The sequence below is a fragment of the Thecamonas trahens genome (genome assembly GCF_000142905.1).
Source record: "Thecamonas trahens ATCC 50062 unplaced genomic scaffold supercont1.35, whole genome shotgun sequence".
Classification (NCBI taxonomy): domain Eukaryota; order Apusomonadida; family Apusomonadidae; genus Thecamonas; species Thecamonas trahens.
The window spans coordinates 330,009-348,816 of record NW_013657645.1 but is presented as its reverse complement, the minus strand read 5'-3'; the positions used below and the strand labels follow the sequence as shown (position 1 = coordinate 348,816).

The following is an 18,808-nucleotide window of genomic DNA, read 5'->3' as shown; positions in this document are numbered from 1 at the left end:
GGTGGTGGTGGTGGTGGTGGTGGTTGGTGGTGGTCGTCGTCGTCGTTGACCGACTCGTCCCCTCGTCCCCTCGCCCCCCGTCCTCCCCCCTCCCCCCCACCACTCCCTCCCCCCTCCTCTATCACCTCTATCATCTCTTGACCTCATCGGATCACCCCCTCTATCACCCCCATCGGATCCCCCCTCTCCCTCCTCTCCCTCCCCGATCCTCCCTCCGCCACAGCACCACCACCACCCCTCCCCCCACCCCCCCCCCCCCCCCCCACACACACACAAAGGGATGGACCTTCGGAGAAGGGTGACGGCAGCATGGGATTTCTACCAAATGCGGTGGAGGCGACTGACGCCACTACTTGTGGGACTTGTGGTGATGGGCGGAGTGCTGGGACTGGAACGGAGTCTGCTCCCTCTCATGGCATCGGCTGTGTGGGGTGAGGAGAGCTACAAGGGCAAGGTCATGTTCATCATTTCCTTTGGCTGCGCAAAGGCTGCAACCAATCTCATTGTTGGTCCACTTGCTGATTGGTATGGTCGACGTGTGACTCTCATTGCAGGTATGATCCTTGGTCTTCCTGTTCCCATCGTCGTTCTCTTCGCTCAATCGTGGTCGCTCGTCGTCGTCGTCAACGTTCTCTTTGGCGTCTCTCAGGGCCTCATTGGCTCTTCCCTCATCTTTATGATGGTCGATGTCTTTGGTCTCTCCGCAAAAGGTACTGCTGTTGGCATCTCGGAGTGTACCATTTACTCGTCGGTTGCTACAGTCTCTATCGCTGCCGCTGCGCTTGCTGACGCCTACGGTTATCGGCCCATCCCCTTTCTCATCGGCGCTCTCGTCGGTGCCATCGGCCTCGCGGCTTCGTTCCTTGTCACAGACACCATGGATCTAGTCGCTGCTCAGCAGGCCGCCGCCACAGGCGCAACTCTAGATGCTGCTCATGATGCTGGCTTTGTCGAGGAGGTGCCCCTGGCCGAGATGGGCTCCATCGATCCCGCTACCTCGGCCGAGACCGGGCTCATTCCCGTCTCGCACGCCAACGCCAACGCCAACGCCAACGCCAGCGCTATCGCCTCCTCGCCGACCGTCACCCGTGCCATTCTCGGCCTCGCCACCAACCGTAACTTCATCCTGGTGGCTGTCTGCGGGCTGGTGAGCAAGGGCCAGGATGCCGTCATCTGGGGCCTCGCCCCCGAGTTCCTCGAGACCCGCCACGGTCTCTCGCTGGCCGCCACCGGCCTCATCATTGGCCTCTACACCGGAGCGTGGGGCTTGTCGCAGCTCGCTTTCGGCTCGCTCTCCGACACCTACGGCCGCAAGCTCTTTCTCACTGGCGGCATGGCCGCCAACACCGTCGCCATCCTGCTCTTTGTGGCCACCCCCGACCTCACCCCCTGGCTCCCGCTCCGGATCATCCTCTGGTCGCTCTCCATGGTCCTGCTCGGCATCGGCACCGCCTCAATCTATCCGACCATGCAAGCCGCGGCTGCTGACGAAGTCGAGCCGGCCTGGCGCGGCTCATCTCTCGGCATCTACCGCGCCATTCGCGACTTTGGCCTCGCCGTCGGTGCTCTCTCGGTCTCGTCGGTCGCCGATGCCGTCGGCCTCGAGTGGTCGTTTGTTGCTCTCGCCGTCGTCGTCGGCTTGGTAGGCGCCAGCATCGCCTTTGGCTACGTAAACAGAAGCTAAGCTCGCGCAAAGCACTGCGCCGTCTGGCGAGCTCTGCTGCAGCGGCTGCTTCCACCGGCACAGACGCGAGCATCGCCCGCGCCAGCCCTCAACAGACACGTCGACTCGGGCTACGTCAACTACGGGGCAGCGGACCACAGATCAGACTCGAAGCAAAAGCCAAAGCTCCAGTCGTATCGGGCCCAGCCTAGCCGCCCGGAAAGGATATCTTCGCCGTGGTAGTCGGGGCCGTACCACTGGAGGACTCGCGGGAGGACTGGAGCCGTGGCAGCAAGCTCGGCGTCAAAGGCTGCGCGGAGAGCCTTGCGGTAGCTGGGCACGTCAAAGACTCTCACCGGAGCCGACGATCGCGTGGCTGCAGCGAGGCCAAAGTCGAGAAAGCGGACCGGAGCCGAGAGCGCAAACGCAGCGCGGGCGTCCCCGGCTTTGAACTTGGGGCACGGGAGAAAGGGGACGCCGAGGACCGAGGGCAGCGCCGATGCGTTACGGAGGACGGCGTGCTCGAGCTCGAGCAGGTTAAAGACTTGCGAGCCGACGAGGTACGCGGCCTTGGACCACGCTGCCCGCGCGGCCGACGACGTCGGCGCTCGCAATGCGATGCAGGCGTGCATGGCGAGCGCGTTGTGGAGGTTGAGGAAGAAGACCGCACGCTCGTCGTGGCTCAGCGCAACAAGCTCGTCGTCGGCAATCATGACAAGCTTGCCGGTGAGCTGGCAGACTCGGGTATAAGAGCCGGACTTGGCTACACCCGAGCTTCGCGAGACCAGCCGCGCCGACGTCAGCGTCAGCCGCCCGGTGCTTGGCTCGGGCGTGCAAACGCCCTTGAACATGCCGATGAGCAGTCGGACTAGTGACGCCGCGAGTGCGACAGGCGTTCCATGCTCTGGCATGGGTGGCAGCGCCTCGAGCGAGTCGTCGAGCCCGGCCGTGCCGCTGTGGGCATCGCCGTCAATCTCGTGGCGGTGAGTCGCCAGCGCCACAGCCGCCGCCGCCGCCGCAACCCCGCGGATGTTGAGCACGTGCTTGAGCCCGTTGGACGTGGAGAGCGTCATTGCTACCGACGACACTGGCGACGTTGTGGTACTCGGCCCAGCGAGGCCGAGCCCACCTGCGGACGATGCTGAGACGTCGAGCTCGCTCGCGCGACTGTCGTTGAGCTCAGCGTAGAGGGGCGCAAGCACGCTCGCGGCCGTGTATCCGTGTCCGCTGGCAAGGAGCGCCGGCACGTCGGCGGCGAGCTGCTCAAGCTTGGAAAGGATGGGCGTCACAAGCGAGGTATCGTGCGCCTCAGAGACCTCGAGGCTCAGCACAGCGAGGTGCGAAAGGAGCTGGGCCTGCGGCACGGTATAAGTTGCGAGGCTGGAGACGAGCGCGCGGCGCGCAGCGTCGCGGCCAGCATCGCCGCCGCACCCGGCAGCGACATGCAAGTCAAGTCGAAGCGGTGCAAGCGGCGCGTTGACCTCATCGACTGCCTCGCGATCGGCCACAAACTGGTAAAACATCTGGGTGTTGGTGAGTGCGTGTGCAAAGCCGCGGTCGCGAGGCGCGCGCGAGGTGACAAAACCTTGAAAGTCATACACCAGCTCGTTGCCGTCGTCGCTCCCGCTCCCGCTCGTGTCAGTCACGTAGTGGTCACGGTAGCCGTTGAGGATGTCGACGAGCTCGTCGTGGAAGACGGCACGGATGGCGTGATCGTCGGCGATCGACCGCGGGAGGCCTGCGTCGCGGAGGTGGGCCACAAGGCCCGCCGCCCTCTTGCTCGCGAGACCGCAGTAGCGGGTCGGCTGGCGGGCTCTGAGCCGGCCGTGTGCAAGGTCGACAACAACAATCGACGGATCGAGGACCACGCCCTCGGCGGCGATCTTGTGAGCAAGCGCCGAGTCAAGGACGCCAAGGATGAACTGGGTCGGCGCCTCAACGCAGTCGAGGAGGTCTGGCGGGAGAATGGGAATGTAGACAAACGGCCACGCCAGCGGCGCCACCAGCGAGAGCAGCGCCTCAGAGACCGCCGGCAGCAGCGCCATCGAGCTAGCTGTGAACACAATCGGTGTCTCCGTGAGGATGCAGGTCACTAGATGGACCACGTCGCAGGGAGCGAGCGCGGCGAGAAGCGGGCCGAGCCGGGTCTCGTCGCAGCAGTCGACAGTGAGCGCGAGCTCGCATCCAACCCGAGTAGTAACCGTGAGCCCGACAGTGGTCTGTGTCGGGGGAACAGGGAGCGCGCCGACGACCGCTGCCATTGCCGCCAGAAGCGCATCCTCTCCGCCGCGGGCGTAGACCTCGCATCCAAAGTCTGCCACCTGCTCCAGCATCCGGTACATGCGATGCGGTGAAAGGAGGGCGAGGATGGAGTTGCTATCGAGCTTGCGAAACAGCACATGCAGCCGAGATCCGGTCTCTGAGGTAAGCACATACAGATGCTCTCTTTCCAGCATCTGCGGCGTCCGACCAAAGCCTTTCCACCCTTTCCCCACCAGATCATCCACTGTAGCCGCCCGCTGGCCAAGCCGACGAAGCTGACGACCGCAACGATCATTGTTGTCGCCATCGTTGCCGCCATTGTCATTGCCGCCATCGTCATTGCCGCCATTGCCGCCATTGTCATTGCCGCCATCGTCATTGCCGCCATCGTCATTGCCGCCATCGTCATTGCCGCCATCGTTGCCATTGTGGCCACCATCGTCATTGCCGTCAGTCAGTCTCGTCGGCATGAGCTCAGTCAGCTCAGGTCGACCAGAGTCATAGGCAAAGGCAAACATAGGCAAGAGACGGACGACGGTAGGGTCAGTGGTACTTGGAATAGCAACAGCATCTCCTGTCTCTTGTCTCAACACAACTGCCGCACTCACAGCTTCCATCGTCTCTCCCTCCTCGCCCGACTGTGGCACACGGTCTCTCTCACTCTCGTGTGCGACAAGTGGTGTCGCTCCTCCGCCTCCGCCACTCGCTGCGTGGACTCGTCAACCTCGTCACTCTCCGCCACCCTCCGCCACTTACTTGGTTTGATCCTAACGATGGGGATCTGATGCGATGAGGGATGGCCATGCCCGACAACATGTGATGGGCCGTGGGCCGTGGGCCGTGGGCCGTATGGCGTCGTTTTACTCAAACTCGCTCTGGAGAAGACGCTTCTCGCGGGCGGCAGCCTCGACTTCAGCCTCCTTGACGGCGGCAGCCTCGGCGTGCTCGCGCTCGATCTCGTCAAGGTAGAATTGGGCCTGCTCGACCCTGCCGAGACGCATCAGAATGTCGACAAGGCCTGCGCGCGAGGCCTTGACGTCCTCCTCGTCAAACGAAGACGCGAGGACCATCATGTACTCGGCGACGGCGCCCTCCTTCTGACCCTGGGCGTTGAGGACCTGGGCGAGGATGCGGTGGGCGTGTGGGGCCTCCTCGAGCTCGATCGACCGGCGCAAGCACTGTTCGGCGTCGGCATAGCGCCCAACCTCAAAGTAGGCCTCACCAATCTCGGTAAGGAGGGCCCCGTTGGCGAGGTCGAGCTTGAGCGCCTGCATGAACGCCTGGTCACCCTCAGTCACGCGCTCGGTCTTGAGACAGACAAGGGTGAGGTAGCCCCAGACATCGGCATCAAAGTTGTTGAGGATGTTGGCCTCTGAGAGCGCGTCTTCGGCCTGGTCGAGCTCGCCGAGCCGGTAGCACGAGACGCCGACACCGAGCCAGGTAAACGCCGATGGCGAGAGCTGACACGCCTTGAGATACACGTACTTGGCATCCGAGAACTTGGCCTTGGTCACGTACAGCGAACCGAGCCGGAGGTAGACGGCGAGCAGCTCGCGGACCGCAGCCTCCGAGTCGGTCGCCTCGGCCGCGTCGTCCTGCGTCAGCGCCAGCGACTTTTCGTACGCGCTCTCGGCGGCCTCAAAGTCCTGCAGGACGAGCTTGAGATGACCCCAGAGTGCGTGGAGCCGCATGCCGCGCTCCGAGTCGAGCTCGTTTGCCATGAGGAAGAGCCGCGTCAGCGCCTCGCTCGCGTCCTCGTATGCCGCCTCTTGCATAAACTGCTCCGCCCGGCAGAGGAGGACGTCGACAGACTCGGGGAGCACCTCGGGCGCCTCGCCATCGTCGTCCCCCCCGGCGGCAGAGCCCGGCCCAGCCCGCGGCGTCACCGCCGCCGACGACGGCTCACCGTCGAGCTCAGACTCGCCGGCGTCACCCAGCTCGCCGGCGGCGGCGGCGTCGGGCGATGCCGCCCGCATGCCGGCATCGAGCACCTCGCGGGCAATGGCACGCTCGGCCATCGCTGGCAAATGGACGCCAAGCAGCTCGCGGGCAATGGTGATGGCGAGCGTGGATTGCGGCGTCTCGTCGATGGCCGACCCGGCCGAGCCCAGCTCGCTCTCGGGCTCAGACCGCTCGTCAAACTCGTCGTCGGCGGTGGCGGCAGCGGCGGCGGCAGCGGGCTCGGGCGCGGTGGCAGCGGCGGTGTAGGCGGCCTCGGCGGCAGCCCACATCTCCTCACCCTTGTCGCCATCGTCGAGGGCGACGACAAGAGCAAACATGCCGAGCACGACTGGGTCGTTGCCGGCTTCGGCGGCAGCGGCCTCGACCATGGTCCGGGCTTCAGCAAACTTGTCAAGGGTGGCGCAGAGCATGCCGTAGACCTTAAGTGACGGGATGTGCTTGTCGTCGAGCGAGATGGCTTCACGGAAGCACTCGTCGGCCTTGTACGTGTCGTTGACCCGGAGGCAAAAGACGCCGTAGTCGTACCAGAACTCGACGTTCTGCGAGGCCCGCGCGATGCGCTCCTGGTAGTGGCGGGCGGCGAGCTCGTATGCGCCGTTGATCTCGGCCTCGGCGGCGTAGCGCTTGAGTGTAGACGTGTCTTCGACGGTGGTCGGGATGGGGATCTCGTGGACTGACGAAAAGACTCCATTGAGCGCCTCATGCATGCGGTCGATGAGGTACATGTACAGATCGTTGAGGAAGGTCTGCGTCTCAGCCTTGGACGCAAACGGCGACGTCCGCTGGAACTTTTCGCGGACGATGCGAACAACTGGAGCCTTGAGCTGCTCCTTGAGCCCAAAGTATGCGCCGTTCGAGTTGAGCTCGTAGATGAACCGCGCCTTGCGCTCCTCGACGGCCTCGGGTGCGTTGGAGAACTCGCCGTTGAGCAGCTGCTCGCCGTAGAGCTTTCGATAGGTCTCGACGAGTGCGTCGGTCGCGGCCTCAATCTCGGCTTTGAACTCCTCGGGTGCGGTGAGGAGCGGCCGTGCCGGAAGCGCTGGCGCCGGCCGTGCCGGCACAAAGTCGCGGACCGAGTACACCGGTTTGGGCGTCGGCGGGCGTGGGACGAGCGGCGCCGAGAGCTGGAGCTCTATCTTGACGTAGCCACCCGATGCTGTCCACGGCCACGGTGCGGTTGAGTCTTCGGCCACGAGCTCCAGCGCGTTCTTGGCCTCGCGCTCGCGCTTCTTGGAGCCCTTGGCCCGCGAGCCGCGCTCACCGCGGGTGTGGCGCGCCGACTTGGACGACGGAGCGGCTTCGGCAGCAGCGGCGGCGGCGGCGGTGGCGGCTTCCTCCTCAGAAGGCTCCTGCGGGCGCTCAAGCGGGACCCGCGCGAGGAGCCGGGTTGTGCCAGGCTCGAGCAGAGGCGCGAGCGAGAGAAAGGCCTCGGCGGCGTAGCGAGCCTCGTTCGGGTCGACGACGCCAGCCGACGCGTGGACCGGCGCCAGCGTCCGGCGGAGCTCGAGCTTGAGTGGGATGTTGTGCTTGGCGAGGGCGAGGAGCTTGGAGGCGGCGGCTGGAACGAGGAAGATCCGCTGCGAGAGGACTGAAAAGTCGATGTACGGCTCGGCGTGCTCGGCGTGCTTGTAGCGTGCCGCCTCATCGACCGCCGCCTGCTCCTCTGGGAGCAGGACGCCCGGGAGCGAGGCTTTGGACAGGACGCGCCCGGTCGAGTCGAGCGACTCGAACGACGGCGCGTCCGAGCCGTCGACTGAGCCGTTGTCGCTGGCGGGGACCACAACCTCGCAGTCGGGAAGCATGACGAGCTGCGGGATGCGCTCTCCCGACGGCAGCGTCACCGCCAGGGCGTAGCGGTAGACGTCCGGCGAAGGGAGCATGCAGCCGGGCGGAAGGGCGTAGACGCCGGGAGCCGCGACCTGGGCCACGCGCGCGGCCTCCCACTCGCCCGGCGCGACGAGCGGCGCTGAGACTGCGACCGAGACCGAGAGGCCTGGGCGGCCGCCAAGAATGTTGTCGACCTCGGGATCGTCGGCGTCGCCGCCGCGCATTCCGGGTGAGCCGCCGTCGTCGTACGCGTTCTCATCATCATCGTACCCGCCGATGGTAAAGGTCGGCGAGTCGGCGAGGAGCGCGGCGCGCGAGCCCTTGTGTGGCGTGAGATCGCCGGATGGTGCCGAGGCCAGCGCCAGCGGCAGCACTGTCGCGAGGCTTGTCTCGCCGCGGAGAAGCGGCTCGAGGTCGAGGCGGGCGGCGCCGACCGGCGACTTGTGCTTCTTGAGCGTCTCGACAACCTCAAACTCGAGCGGCTCGGCCACAAGCGCGTTGAGCAGCTCCTCGGTGACCGCCACGTGTGTGAACGTCGTCGTCAGGTGATACACGCCATCGTACACGGCCTGCGAGACCATCTCGGTTCCGGCCTCGGGTAAGCCCGGAAACCGAGTGTACTTGACAAACGAGCCGACCTTGGCCGACGAGCCCTTGGCAGCCGCTGCTGCCGACAGCGGCGACGGCAGCTTCTTGAGGTTGTGTGCCTGGGTCACCGTGATGGCTACGGAACAGAAAACAGAGTCCCAGTAGTGAGTGAGTGAGGATCGGAATGATGCAGGGGAAGCAGGTGTAGCAGGCGTAGCAAGAGAAGCAGGTACAGTAGGCGCAGTAGGAGAAGGCAGGCGCAGCAGCAGCAGCAGCAGGCGCAGTCAGCAGCAGTAGCCGGATCAATGGCCTTAACCCGCCGAACCGATAGCTTCAAGCATCCGCAGCAGTAGCCGGATCAATGGCCTTAACCCGCCGAACCGATAGCTTCAAGCATCCGCAGCAGTAGCCGGATCAATGGCCTTAACCCGCCGAACCGATAGCTTCAAGCATCCGCAGCAGTAGCCGGATCAATGGCCTTAACCCGCCGAACCCCCTCCCCTCGGTTGGCGCCCTTTCCTCCTCCTCCCCCTCCCCCCTCCCCCCCCCGCCCTCCCCCTACAGTCACAAGTCACACGTACTAAGGTCGACCCTGTATGTGTCGTCATCAGCAGCCACTTCCTGGTCCACCACATGTGGGTCGGGTGACTTGCGCTTCTTGCGCTTCTTGTGGCGCATGGTGGTGGGTGCTCCTTCTGCTTGCTGGTCTTGCTGGGCTGTCCTGTCCTGTCCTGTCCTGTCCTGTCCTGGGCTTGGCTTGGCTTGGCTGGTCGAGGTGCTGGGGCCTAAGGAGGGGCAGGTCAACTACAAGTAACCTGTAATGAGTGTGGTGGTGGTGGTGGTGGTGGTGGTGGTGGTGGTGGTGGTGGTGGTGGTGGTGGTGGTGGTTGGCTGCCGTTGGCTCGCTGCCCGCCCACTAACCGCCCGCTCGCCCCCGCCCGCTCGCCCACTCGCCCACTCGCTCACTCGCCCGCTCTCCCGCCCACTCGCCCACTCGCCCACTCGCTCACTCGCCCGCTTGATCGAGCGCCCTCTTGCCTGCTCCATCGCTCGCTCGATCGATCGAGTGCCAACTGTACCACATCCACCCACTCTGTCCCCCTTACTCTCTATCCAAACCCCCCCCCCCCCCCCCCTCCCCCATCGCCCCTGTATCAGGCGCACTTCCCTCTCCGCCGCAAATTCCCGCTGTCCACCGCGCCCCCACTCCGCTCTGCGCTACGACCACTCTCCATAGGCATTGTACGACAGACTTGACTTTCGGCTCAAACATGTACCTCTTCGAGTATACGAGACAGGCTGAAGTACTGAACCAGCTCTGTGCGATGGTGGGTACTTCGGCTGTGCTCCACTTTGGCGTCTTCTCCTTGTGGCCGACGACAGACTCAAAGTCTGCTCCCTTTCGTTCGCGGGTGGCTTCCAACGTCCATGCTCTGGTCGGCCTGGCGGGCTTGATCTGGTGGATTTCAAGTTGCTCTTTGGACATGTTTTCTATGGATCGGCTCATTCAAGGTGTGGTTGAAGACGGCGACTGGGTCGCTCCCTTTGCTGTCGCTTTTTCCGTCGGTTACTTTGTCTCGGACATGGTGGTCATGATGACCAACTCGGACGTCTGGGCTCTCGAGTCGGTCATTCACCATCTGGTCATCGGTGGCGGCTTTGCCATCGGTCTCATCGCCGGCGTCACCACTCCATATCACTTTCTCTTCCTCATCGAAGAGCTCTCCACCGTCTTTCTCAACGCCCGCTACTTTTGGCGCGCATCGCCGGCTCTTCACACTGTCTTCTCCAACCTCTTTGCCCTCACCTTTTTCCTCTCGCGCATCATCGGCGGAACGTGCATCACCTCTACTGTTATTCCCTTCCTCCTTGATCCCGCCACGGAGCGCGCCCTCCAGCCGCCGTACCGCTACTACGCCCTCTGGACAGAGATCGTGCTTCTTGTCCTCTCCCGCGCTCTCAACCTCTACTGGGGCTATCTCATCCTTTCCAAGCTCCTCTGCCCGCGCCCTCCGCGCAAGCCGGCATCCAAGACCAACTAAATGCTCTTGTTCGTGATTGTCCACACATTCTGCACTTTCTTCACTGCAATCTACATGAGCTCTACCTCCTCCAACTCGGCAGAGTACCCACCGCCGCCGACACCGCCGCCGCCATCGTCACTCTCGCCGCCTCCTCCCACCCCGTCGTCGTCGCCGCCCACGGCCTCGTGAGAATCGTACAAGTCCCAGCGCGGACCGCCCTTGCCGCGGCACCATGAACAGGTCAGCACCCGGTACACGAGCCGGACGACCCAGAGGAGGATAAAAACAACAGAGATGAGCCACGAGATGAGCGCGTCGGCAATCGTCGAGTTCTTTGACGCCCGCCCCATCAGCGCCTGCTCCACACGCCGCAGCTTGTTCGAGTATGAGTAGACAACAGACTCGGAATGGTCAATCTGCATCTGCAGGTCGCGCGAGAGCTTCTGCGTCAGCTTTTCCGATCGCTCAATCCGCGACGATACCGCCGCGAATCGCTTGCGCAAGCTCGACCGCGACGCGCTCGTCTCTTCCGTCAGCTGCGTCACCGCCGCTGCCAGCTGACGCAGCACCTCATCCTGCGCCGCAAGCTTCTCTTCCAGCCGCTGCAGCCCGCCGGAGCCCATCCCGCTCGAGAGCGCCACCACGCTTCCGTCTGCGCTCTCGCTCCCGCCGGGCACCACCAGCGGCGCCGGCGCCCGCATCCGCAGTCGCTCTGAGCTCGTCGAGCTCGTCAACCCCGCCCTCCCCGGCGAGAGCTCGGCCGACCCGCCCGATCCTCCTGACACTGCCTGCGCCGCCTGCGCCACCTCAAACAGCGAGGTCAGCGGCGTCGGCGCCTTGGACTTGGTTGACGACATGGTACCGCCGGTCGTGGCCGTGGCCGCTCGACCCGCTACGCTAGCCTGCGATGCGCCCTGCCCACTGCCCCCGCCAACGCTGCCGCCGGTCGGCGTCAGCCGCCGCACCACCTCGCCGCCGGCTCCGCTCGATGCGGTAAACGACGGGCCCGAGGTCGAGAGCGGCGCGAGCGGCGCCAGCGTGTCGAACAGCTCTAGTTCGTCGTCGCCCATCCGCATGTCAACCGAGAGGTTCTGCCGCCTGTTCCCTCCGGCACGCTTGCCCGGGCCCTTGAGCGACTGCAGCCGCAGCTTCTTCCGCAGCGCGTTGAGCTTGAGCGATGAGGCCTTGGGCTTGGCCTGCGGCTTGCGGGCGCGCTCCAATGCCGCCGCCGCCGCGTCGGCCTCGCGTGCCGCCCGCACCGCGCTCCGCCGCGCCTCGTGCCGCGACCATGCGTTGGTCACAGGATCGCCTCTGCTACCGCCACGCTCGCACACCGTCGACGCCGCAGACCGGCTGTCTGTTGCCGCGCTCCCGCCCCAATCGGAGCTCGCCGGCTCTTCAGTCCCACTCAATGCGTCCGCCCACTCCTCAGTTGCGGCCGACGAGACCGCGTCCGATCCGATCGTCGCCAGCTCGTCCTTGGCCGACGAAAACGCGCTCGAGAACGCTGACGATTCCGACGGCGAAAAGCAGAGGCCAGAGTCGGCAGTACTTGAGCCGCTCACTGACCCGCTCCGCCCGGCCCCGCCGCCTACTGTTGGCGTCGGGGTCGATCCCGACCGCGCCCGCCCAGCCGGCTGCGACGACCCGACCCGCTCAGACAGCGACCGCCCGCGGCTCGGCCCCGCCCCAGCCATCAGCGGCGACAGCGGCGAGTGCGACCGGTTGAGCCCCGTCAGTCTCAGCGACGACGAGAAGACAGGGAGTGGTGACCGCGACCGCGACCGCGACCGCGACCGCGACGTCTCGCCCTCGACCTTGCCCGCCTGCTTGGTCCGCCGGTGCTTGGCACGTCGCGGCTGTGGCGACCGCGACGCCGACTCTGTTGTTGTGCTCCCTCTTGCCGTTGCTACCGAGACCGAGACCGGCGACCGCGACGTTGACCGTGCCGAGAACATCGGCGGGGTCGAGCCCATCGAGCTCGCGCTTCCGAACCCCTCTTCTACCGCCGGCACCGACAGCGTGTTGAGTGACATCGACCGCATGGTCTCGTGGGAGGGAAAGATGGCCCGCCCCGTCACCGTCTCGCCAGGCACAACGGCGTGATGACCAGCACCATCTTGTCGGTCATGGTCACCACCATCAGCCAGAGAATGATCATGAGCAGTATGCGATGCAGTGACAGCATCACTCGGTACACTTCCACCACTCGAACTAGGAGCAAGTGAGCCAGTCCCCGTAGCTACTCTCCTTCTCATTGATCGACGTGCTCGTCGCCTTTGAAGTACATCATGCGCAGACGGTGTCCGAGCAAGTGACAGAGTGCTTCGTTTGAACGGTGCTTCCGAAGCATTATGCTTGAGCAAGGCAAGGAGTGCTTCGCCAGAAGTAAGTGAGCCTTGTTGCGACTGCCTGGACATGTGTCCCCCAGGAAGACGGGTGTGAGTGGGTGTGTCGATATATGGATATGTGTGTGTGTGTGTGTGTGTGTATGCGTGTGCGTGTGACCCCCCCCCGCTCCCCCCCCCCCCCCCCGCTCATTCGTTTGGTGACTCTTTCGTTGCCTCGGCACGGAAAATTTCATCTTTTTTTCTCCCCCGCCCAAATTTGGTCGGTGCACCCCCGCTTTGCCTATTCCGGAAAAAGGCAATCAATTCCTTCGCAAGCGACTTGATTTTGTTCGCGAAAGGGGGAAAGTGTGGCAAAAAGGGGGCGGAGGGCGAGCGGCGGTGGCGGAAGGAATGACAGCTGAATTTGATTCTGCCGAACACGGGATTCGGCCAAGGAAACGAACGGACGGGCACGGCAAGTAAGCGATACACCTCTCACACATACACCATGGCGGAGCAGCTTACCGAGGAGCAGATCCAGGAGTTCAAGGAGGCTTTCAGCCTGTTCGACAAGGACAACGATGGCACCATCACCACCAAGGAGCTGGGCACTGTCATGCGCTCGCTCGGTCAGAACCCCACCCAGGCGGAGCTCCAGGACATGGTACGTCGTCGGTCGCGCGCAAAGCTCCTTTGGCGCCGACCCGCTTGGCTTTGTGTCCCTTGCCTCTACCTGCGCCGACTCTGCTTCCCCCATGCCCACCAGGCCGTCCCCACCAAGCCACAACCATGCACTACATGCACCTTCCCCCTCCCATCCCCTTTCCCATCCCTCCCCCCACTCACCCTCCCACACCACCCCTCCCACCAACGCCCCTAGATCAACGAGGTACGTCATGGCTTGCGCCTTCGAATGACAAAGCTAGCCGAATTTTTGGCCCTCCCACCAGCCACCCCTACACCCCCTGCTCATTCCCCTGCATCCCTACCCAGCCTCCCACTCCCTCCCTCCCTCCTCTATATCCTCCTCCACCCCCACCAGGGCCCATCTTCCCTCCGCTACCACCACCGCTGCCCCCCCCCCCCCCCCCCCTGCCCGTCTCCCAAAACCCTCCGCCGTCGCCCCCATTCCCTCCCGTCGTCACTCCCACCGCCGACCACCAACCGGCACCCTTCCCCCCCCCCTCCCTGGACACCTTCCCCAGACGGTGCATAGGGCAGAAGCAAAGCCTACCCCCGACCAATGGACAGACGGAGCCCAACTACCTCCCCCTGCTCCCCCCTCCCCCTGCTCCCCCTGCTCCCCGCCCCCGCCCCCCCCCGGTCCATTGCCGCTTCCGTCCCTTTTCTCGTTGTTCGTTTTCTTGAAGCGGTAACGTGCGCACGTTCCCCCCCCCCCCCCCTTCCCCCCCTCCCTTTCCATCCCTATGCGTCCACGCCACTCGCGGTAATGCAGCAGCAACCACAACTGGCTGCTGTGGTCTTGCGGTAGGAGGGAGTGTGTCTGGTCTGTGTGGCACGAGTGGACGACTCACCTGTGTGTTGCTGCGGCGACTTGACTGACTCTTGCCATTGACTGTTGTGCGTAGGTTGATGCTGATGGCAACGGCACCATCGACTTTCCCGAGTTCCTGACCATGATGGCCCGCAAGATGAAGGACACCGACTCCGAGGAGGAGATCAAGGAGGTACGTGACTGACTCGCTGGGTGGCTTGGGTGGGTGGGTGGCTGGCTGGGGAGAGGGTGGTACTCATCATTGATCGTGCTGTGTGATGTGTGTGTGTGTGTGTGTGTGTATGTGTGCACGGGTGGGGATACAGGCCTTCCGCGTCTTCGACAAGGACGGCAACGGTTACATCTCGGCTGCTGAGCTGCGTCATGTCATGACCAACCTCGGCGAGAAGCTCACCGACGAGGAGGTCGACGAGATGATCCGCGAGGCTGACATCGACGGCGATGGCCAGATCAACTACGACGAGTTCGTCCGCATGATGCTCAGCCGGTAGAGCGAGCCCATGCACGTTTGTAAAACACCAGTTTTGGCTTGGCCTCCCTCTCCTCCCTCTTCCTCTCCCTCTTCCTCTCCCTCTTCCTCTTCCCCCTCTTCCCTCTCTGGCCGACGACGCGTTGACGCCCAACCAAGCCATGGACGGGACCTCAACAGACGCGCACACCTCGCTTACCGCACCACTCTGGATTACACCCACATATCACCCACACCCTTTATCTCCTCTCGCTGTACTCGCACACCTCTATGTCCTCTTCTCGTCTTCTTCTCGCCGCTGCCCTCGGCTGCGTCTCGGGCGTCTACATCTGGGGCGAGCCGCTCAAGCAGTACCACGCTCCCTACTACGAGCAGCAGATGAAGGAGCAGGCAGAGGCTGCTGCTGCTGCCGCCGCCGCCGCTGCTGCTACGGCTCCCGCTTCGGATCCCGCTTCCACTGGCGCCTCGGCTGCTGCATCGCCTGCTTCAGATCCTCCCGCTGCTCGCACTCATCCATCTGCATCCTCCTCATCGCAATCATGAGCTACTTGACAAATGATGGCTTGCCCCCATGGCCCGAGCCACAATCTCACATACGATGTATATCGTCTCTACTGGCCACCCCGCCACCATCACTTGCTACGAAAGCCACATCCCATCCGCTCACTTCCGGCCTGATCAACCCCATCGGCGAGCCCAACCCCGGCCTGCTGTCCCCCATCTCCATCTCGATCACCATCACCTCCCCCTTCGTGGTACACCTCCTCTCATGATTAAACCGACCACCCTCGGAGGTCATCGGCCATCGGTCATCGGTCATTGTGCCTGTGACCGAATGTCGGTCACCCCCCCACACACGCACACGCACACGCACACGCACACCCGCCACACCCCACTCCACGCCAACTTCGCCGGCCATGGCTGCATACGCAACTTCACCACCAAACCTCTACCGATGGCAACTTGACTCGACAGCCATTCTTTATGGACCTGCTGAGCTGCCCGAGGAGACAGCAGCACTTCTACGGGTGCTCAAGGCCAAGGCCATGTCGCTCATGCTGTCATCGATGACTCGGATCGGGAGACGGTCTCGGACTCTGTTGATGGCGAGCATGATGAGGTCATTGATCATCATCATATCGCTGATCGTCTTGTCCTCCTCAAGCGCTTTCACAACGATGAAGAACTGATGGCTCTACTGGACTCGCTCGCCGCGCCATCGGGCTGGCACCCGAGTCTGGCCAACGAGCCGGGCGACGGTGGTGGCGAGTCTGATGCGCTGGGCCCGGCTGCGGTCATTGTGGTCCGCTCAAACGATCCCAACTCCACCATGGATCAGAAGTGGATTTCGCCCGCTTGTGCCATGGTGGTCGGCAAGTCGCGCGGGTGCGTGGCGCTCATGGCCGGCCACGACGCGATGCGGATGGCCAAAGTTCTGGCGCTCGGCAAGCCGCTCGATGACCTCCCGCCTGCTGACCCGGCCGAGATGTGGCTGGTGAGCCTGCCGGACGAGCTTTTGCTTGCCATCTGCTCGTACTTGGACCAGCCGTCGCGGCTTGCACTGATGCAGACATGCGGCCAAATGCAGCGGGTTTGTGGCGACGCCTCGCTGTGGCGGACGCTCACCCTCACTCATCCCAACCAGGGCGACTGGGAGCTACTCGATCTGCTGACGCAGCTGCCGGCCAGTGCCCGCACTGGCGTCACTAAGCTCTACTTTGCGCAGACCTGGATTACTGCTCTTGGCCTCCTCTGTTCCCTCCTCGCCTGCCCGAATGTGACCGACGTCGACGTCTCGGCGCTCCGCAACCGCCAGGAGCAGATGCCCCTGATCCTGTACCTCCTGCGCCACTACGCGCCCAGGCTGACTCATTTTGACGCCGTCGGCGCGTGCGACATCACCCGCAGCATCACCCTCACCTCCCCTCTCAAGCACATGCTCCGCAAGAGGCTGACCGGCGGATGGGAGCTGGTCTCGACCGGCATGCTCCATCCGGGCACCTTTGCCTTCCTACCGTCTCCCACCGCCCTCCGCCTTGTCTACATCAAGGCCATCGAACCGATGCCCGGCATGCACATGCATCCGCGCTGGCGCGTCGACCGGGTTATTCTCCGCTTGTCCGATCCCTACGGCCGAGCCCCTGCAGCTTACGCCCAGTCAATCATCCTGCCAAGCAAGATGTGGGAGGTGGTTGTGCCCACTGTCGAGGCGGACGCCAACGACCCGACCCGCACACGTATCACCTGGAGCGAGTCGTCGATTGTTGTCAGCTCGACGTTTGTCAGCGCCGATCCAGTCGACACCGACGAGAGCACGTCGTCGCCGAGGTACAACGCCATGTAGTGTTTTAATACATGCTAGGCCAGAGTACCTTATGGCTCCTCAGTCGGGTCCCACCCCGTCACAAAGCCCTCGTCGGCCGCTGCGAACGCGTCCTTGGTCGCCTGAAGCAGCTCAAAATCAAAGAGATCGATGTTGGCCTCGATCCGCGACGGCGTAACCGACTTCGGAAGGACGACGTAGCCCTGGTCCAGGCCCCACTTGAGGAGCAAGTGTGCGAGCGTCTTGCCCGACTCGGCGTATGGCTCGGCGAGCGCAACCGCGTCCGGATCGGCAAACTTGAAGCCCTTGCAGAGCGGCGAGTACGCTTGCAGCACAATGCCCTTGCTCTTGCAGTACTCAACAAGCTCGGTCCGCTGCAAGTACGGATGGAGCTCGAGCTGGTTGACTGCCGGCACAACGTCAAAGGCCGCGAGCAGCTCGTCGAGATGATGGACGCCGTAGTTGGAGACGCCAATCGACCGAACCACGCCCTCCTTCTGCAGGTCGATCAGCGCCCGCCAGGTCTCCTTCCGGGACTCGGGCTCGGAGAGCGGCGAGTGGATGAGCATCAGGTCGATGTACTCGGTGTTGAGCTTGCGGAGGCTCTCGCGGACCGACGCCGTCGCCTTGTCGTATCCATGGTTGTCGTTCCAGATCTTAGAGGTGATAAACACCTCCTCCCGCGGCACCCCAGACGCCGCAATGCCTGCCGCCACCTCGGCCTCATTCCCGTACAGCTGCGCCGTGTCGATGTGCCGGTAGCCGACCCGCAGTGCATGGGCCACCGCATCGATTCCGTCCTGTCCCTCCACCAGGTACACGCCCAGTCCCACCGCAGGAATGCTATGCCCGTCGTTCAGCTGTATCATACCACTCTTGCCGCTCTCCATGATGTTCCGCTTCTGGCCTCGTCGTGTGGTCTAGCCTCGGTCTGCTCCGTCTTCTGCTTGGTCGCTGTACTGATGTCGGTGCTGAATACCGGTGGCGGAGACCGAACAACTGCGACCCTTTTTGCCCATTTCCTTCTTTTCCTTCGTTTGCGACATGCGTGCGCTCCCTCCTCCAACCCCCCTCCCCCACATACACACCCTTCCCCCCCCCCCCTCCCACCCTCTCATCATCCGCGCCAAACATCTGCACCCTCCCCTCTCCATCTTGCTCCATCTGCGTTCATGTCTGACGAAGCAAAGCCTATGAGAGGATCTCCACAACTCTGCGGTGCGACGCTAGCTCCGTCGTCCCATGTGGTGGTAGCCGGTGACGACACCGAGCTCGTCGTGGCGGCCACCGTAGCAAAGGGTCTTAAGGAGACCCTTGGGGTTTATGTGCCGTATGTACCTGCGGGAAAGTGGGTGACCAACGCAAGCATGCATGCAAGGGAGGGCAACGACGGATCACGAGCACGGGTGCCCATCGTCGTCGGCTTGCAACTCCCGCAGGGTATCATGGCTCTGGCCCTCGCTGGGGATGACGACGAGCTCAGCCAACTGCTGCCGGCGACTGAGTCTGCTGCTGGAGCATGGTCTATCATCGCTGTGCCGTACACCTCACGGGTATGGATGCAGCTAGAGGCGGACCGAGACGGCGAGGTTGTGCACCTGCACGACATCGCCCTTGTGCTCCTCGCCCACGATCACCAAGCCGCAACCATCCAAGCTGCCGTCGACTGGATGCTGACAGCCGAAGGCATCTCAGCCATCACTGCAACCGATGTCTGTCAACATAGCTGGACAACCACGTAGCCGACTGGGGTTGACAGGGGGGCAGGGGCGGAGGGGGGGAGGGGAGGGGAGGGGAGGGGGCGGGGGGCGGGGGTCGGGGTCGGGTCCGGGTTTCCGAGAGGA

General features: G+C 63.8%; 9 protein-coding genes across 9 annotated transcripts in view; 5 read left to right on the top strand and 4 right to left on the bottom strand.

Moving 5' to 3' along the window:
* Positions 1 to 412: 412 nt before the first annotated feature.
* Positions 413 to 1,684, top strand: AMSG_07692 (major facilitator transporter; the record flags this gene model as incomplete). The annotated part of the gene is made up of 1 exon (XM_013900699.1): positions 413 to 1,684. One exon carries the CDS (start codon positions 413 to 415, stop codon positions 1,682 to 1,684), a length of 1,272 nt encoding a protein of 423 aa, XP_013756153.1.
* A 119-nt stretch (positions 1,685 to 1,803) lies between these two features.
* Positions 1,804 to 4,443, bottom strand: AMSG_07691 (uncharacterized protein; the record flags this gene model as incomplete). The annotated part of the gene is made up of 1 exon (XM_013900698.1): positions 1,804 to 4,443. One exon carries the CDS (start codon positions 4,441 to 4,443, stop codon positions 1,804 to 1,806), a length of 2,640 nt encoding a protein of 879 aa, XP_013756152.1.
* Positions 4,444 to 4,785: 342 nt separating this feature from the next.
* On the bottom strand, positions 4,786 to 9,042 carry AMSG_07690 (tetratricopeptide repeat domain 18; the record flags this gene model as incomplete). The annotated part of the gene is made up of 2 exons (XM_013900697.1): positions 8,884 to 9,042; positions 4,786 to 8,438 (listed from the first exon to the last, which is right to left on the bottom strand). The coding sequence occupies exons 1-2, from the start codon at positions 8,978 to 8,980 to the stop codon at positions 4,786 to 4,788; spliced, it is 3,750 nt and encodes a 1,249-aa protein (XP_013756151.1). The 5' UTR covers positions 8,981 to 9,042.
* Positions 9,043 to 9,795: 753 nt separating this feature from the next.
* Positions 9,796 to 10,344, top strand: AMSG_07689 (uncharacterized protein; the record flags this gene model as incomplete). The annotated part of the gene is made up of 1 exon (XM_013900696.1): positions 9,796 to 10,344. The coding sequence occupies one exon, from the start codon at positions 9,796 to 9,798 to the stop codon at positions 10,342 to 10,344; it is 549 nt and encodes a 182-aa protein (XP_013756150.1).
* A 50-nt stretch (positions 10,345 to 10,394) lies between these two features.
* On the bottom strand, positions 10,395 to 12,371 carry AMSG_07688 (uncharacterized protein; the record flags this gene model as incomplete). Its single annotated transcript, XM_013900695.1, has 1 exon — positions 10,395 to 12,371. One exon carries the CDS (start codon positions 12,369 to 12,371, stop codon positions 10,395 to 10,397), a length of 1,977 nt encoding a protein of 658 aa, XP_013756149.1.
* A 702-nt stretch (positions 12,372 to 13,073) lies between these two features.
* Positions 13,074 to 14,688, top strand: AMSG_07687 (calmodulin). Its single transcript, XM_013900694.1, has 4 exons — positions 13,074 to 13,320; positions 13,537 to 13,545; positions 14,246 to 14,344; positions 14,478 to 14,688. Exons 1-4 carry the CDS (start codon positions 13,165 to 13,167, stop codon positions 14,661 to 14,663), a joined length of 450 nt encoding a protein of 149 aa, XP_013756148.1. The 5' UTR covers positions 13,074 to 13,164; the 3' UTR covers positions 14,664 to 14,688.
* A 906-nt stretch (positions 14,689 to 15,594) lies between these two features.
* Positions 15,595 to 17,060, top strand: AMSG_07686 (uncharacterized protein). Its single transcript, XM_013900693.1, has one exon. It carries the CDS (start codon positions 15,831 to 15,833, stop codon positions 16,983 to 16,985), a length of 1,155 nt encoding a protein of 384 aa, XP_013756147.1. The 5' UTR covers positions 15,595 to 15,830; the 3' UTR covers positions 16,986 to 17,060.
* On the bottom strand, positions 16,971 to 17,932 carry AMSG_07685 (aldo/keto reductase). Its single transcript, XM_013900692.1, has one exon. It carries the CDS (start codon positions 17,852 to 17,854, stop codon positions 17,015 to 17,017), a length of 840 nt encoding a protein of 279 aa, XP_013756146.1. The 5' UTR covers positions 17,855 to 17,932; the 3' UTR covers positions 16,971 to 17,014.
* A 477-nt stretch (positions 17,933 to 18,409) lies between these two features.
* AMSG_12089 (uncharacterized protein) overlaps positions 18,410 to 18,808 on the top strand; it is a gene marked incomplete at its 5' end in the record, with an annotated part of 1,833 nt that continues 1,434 nt past the window's right edge. Inside the window, one exon of the mRNA XM_013900715.1 lies at positions 18,410 to 18,676. Within this exon, the coding sequence (XP_013756169.1) occupies positions 18,410 to 18,676 (267 nt within the window). The remainder of the gene's footprint in view (positions 18,677 to 18,808) is intronic.

What these genes read in the sequence shown, in the direction of transcription:
- AMSG_07687 (XM_013900694.1), top strand. Translation starts at nt 13,165, where the DNA reads ATGGCGGAGCAGCTTACCGAGGAGCAGATCCAGGAGTTCAAGGAGGCT. An exon ending in CCGAGGAGGAGATCAAGGAG is followed by an intron (nt 14,345 to 14,477) that starts GTACGTGACTGA and finishes GTGGGGATACAG; the next exon opens with GCCTTCCGCGTCTTCGACAA.
- AMSG_07685 (XM_013900692.1), bottom strand. Translation starts at nt 17,854, where the DNA reads ATGGAGAGCGGCAAGAGTGGTATGATACAGCTGAACGACGGGCATAGC.
- AMSG_07686 (XM_013900693.1), top strand. Translation starts at nt 15,831, where the DNA reads ATGGCTCTACTGGACTCGCTCGCCGCGCCATCGGGCTGGCACCCGAGT.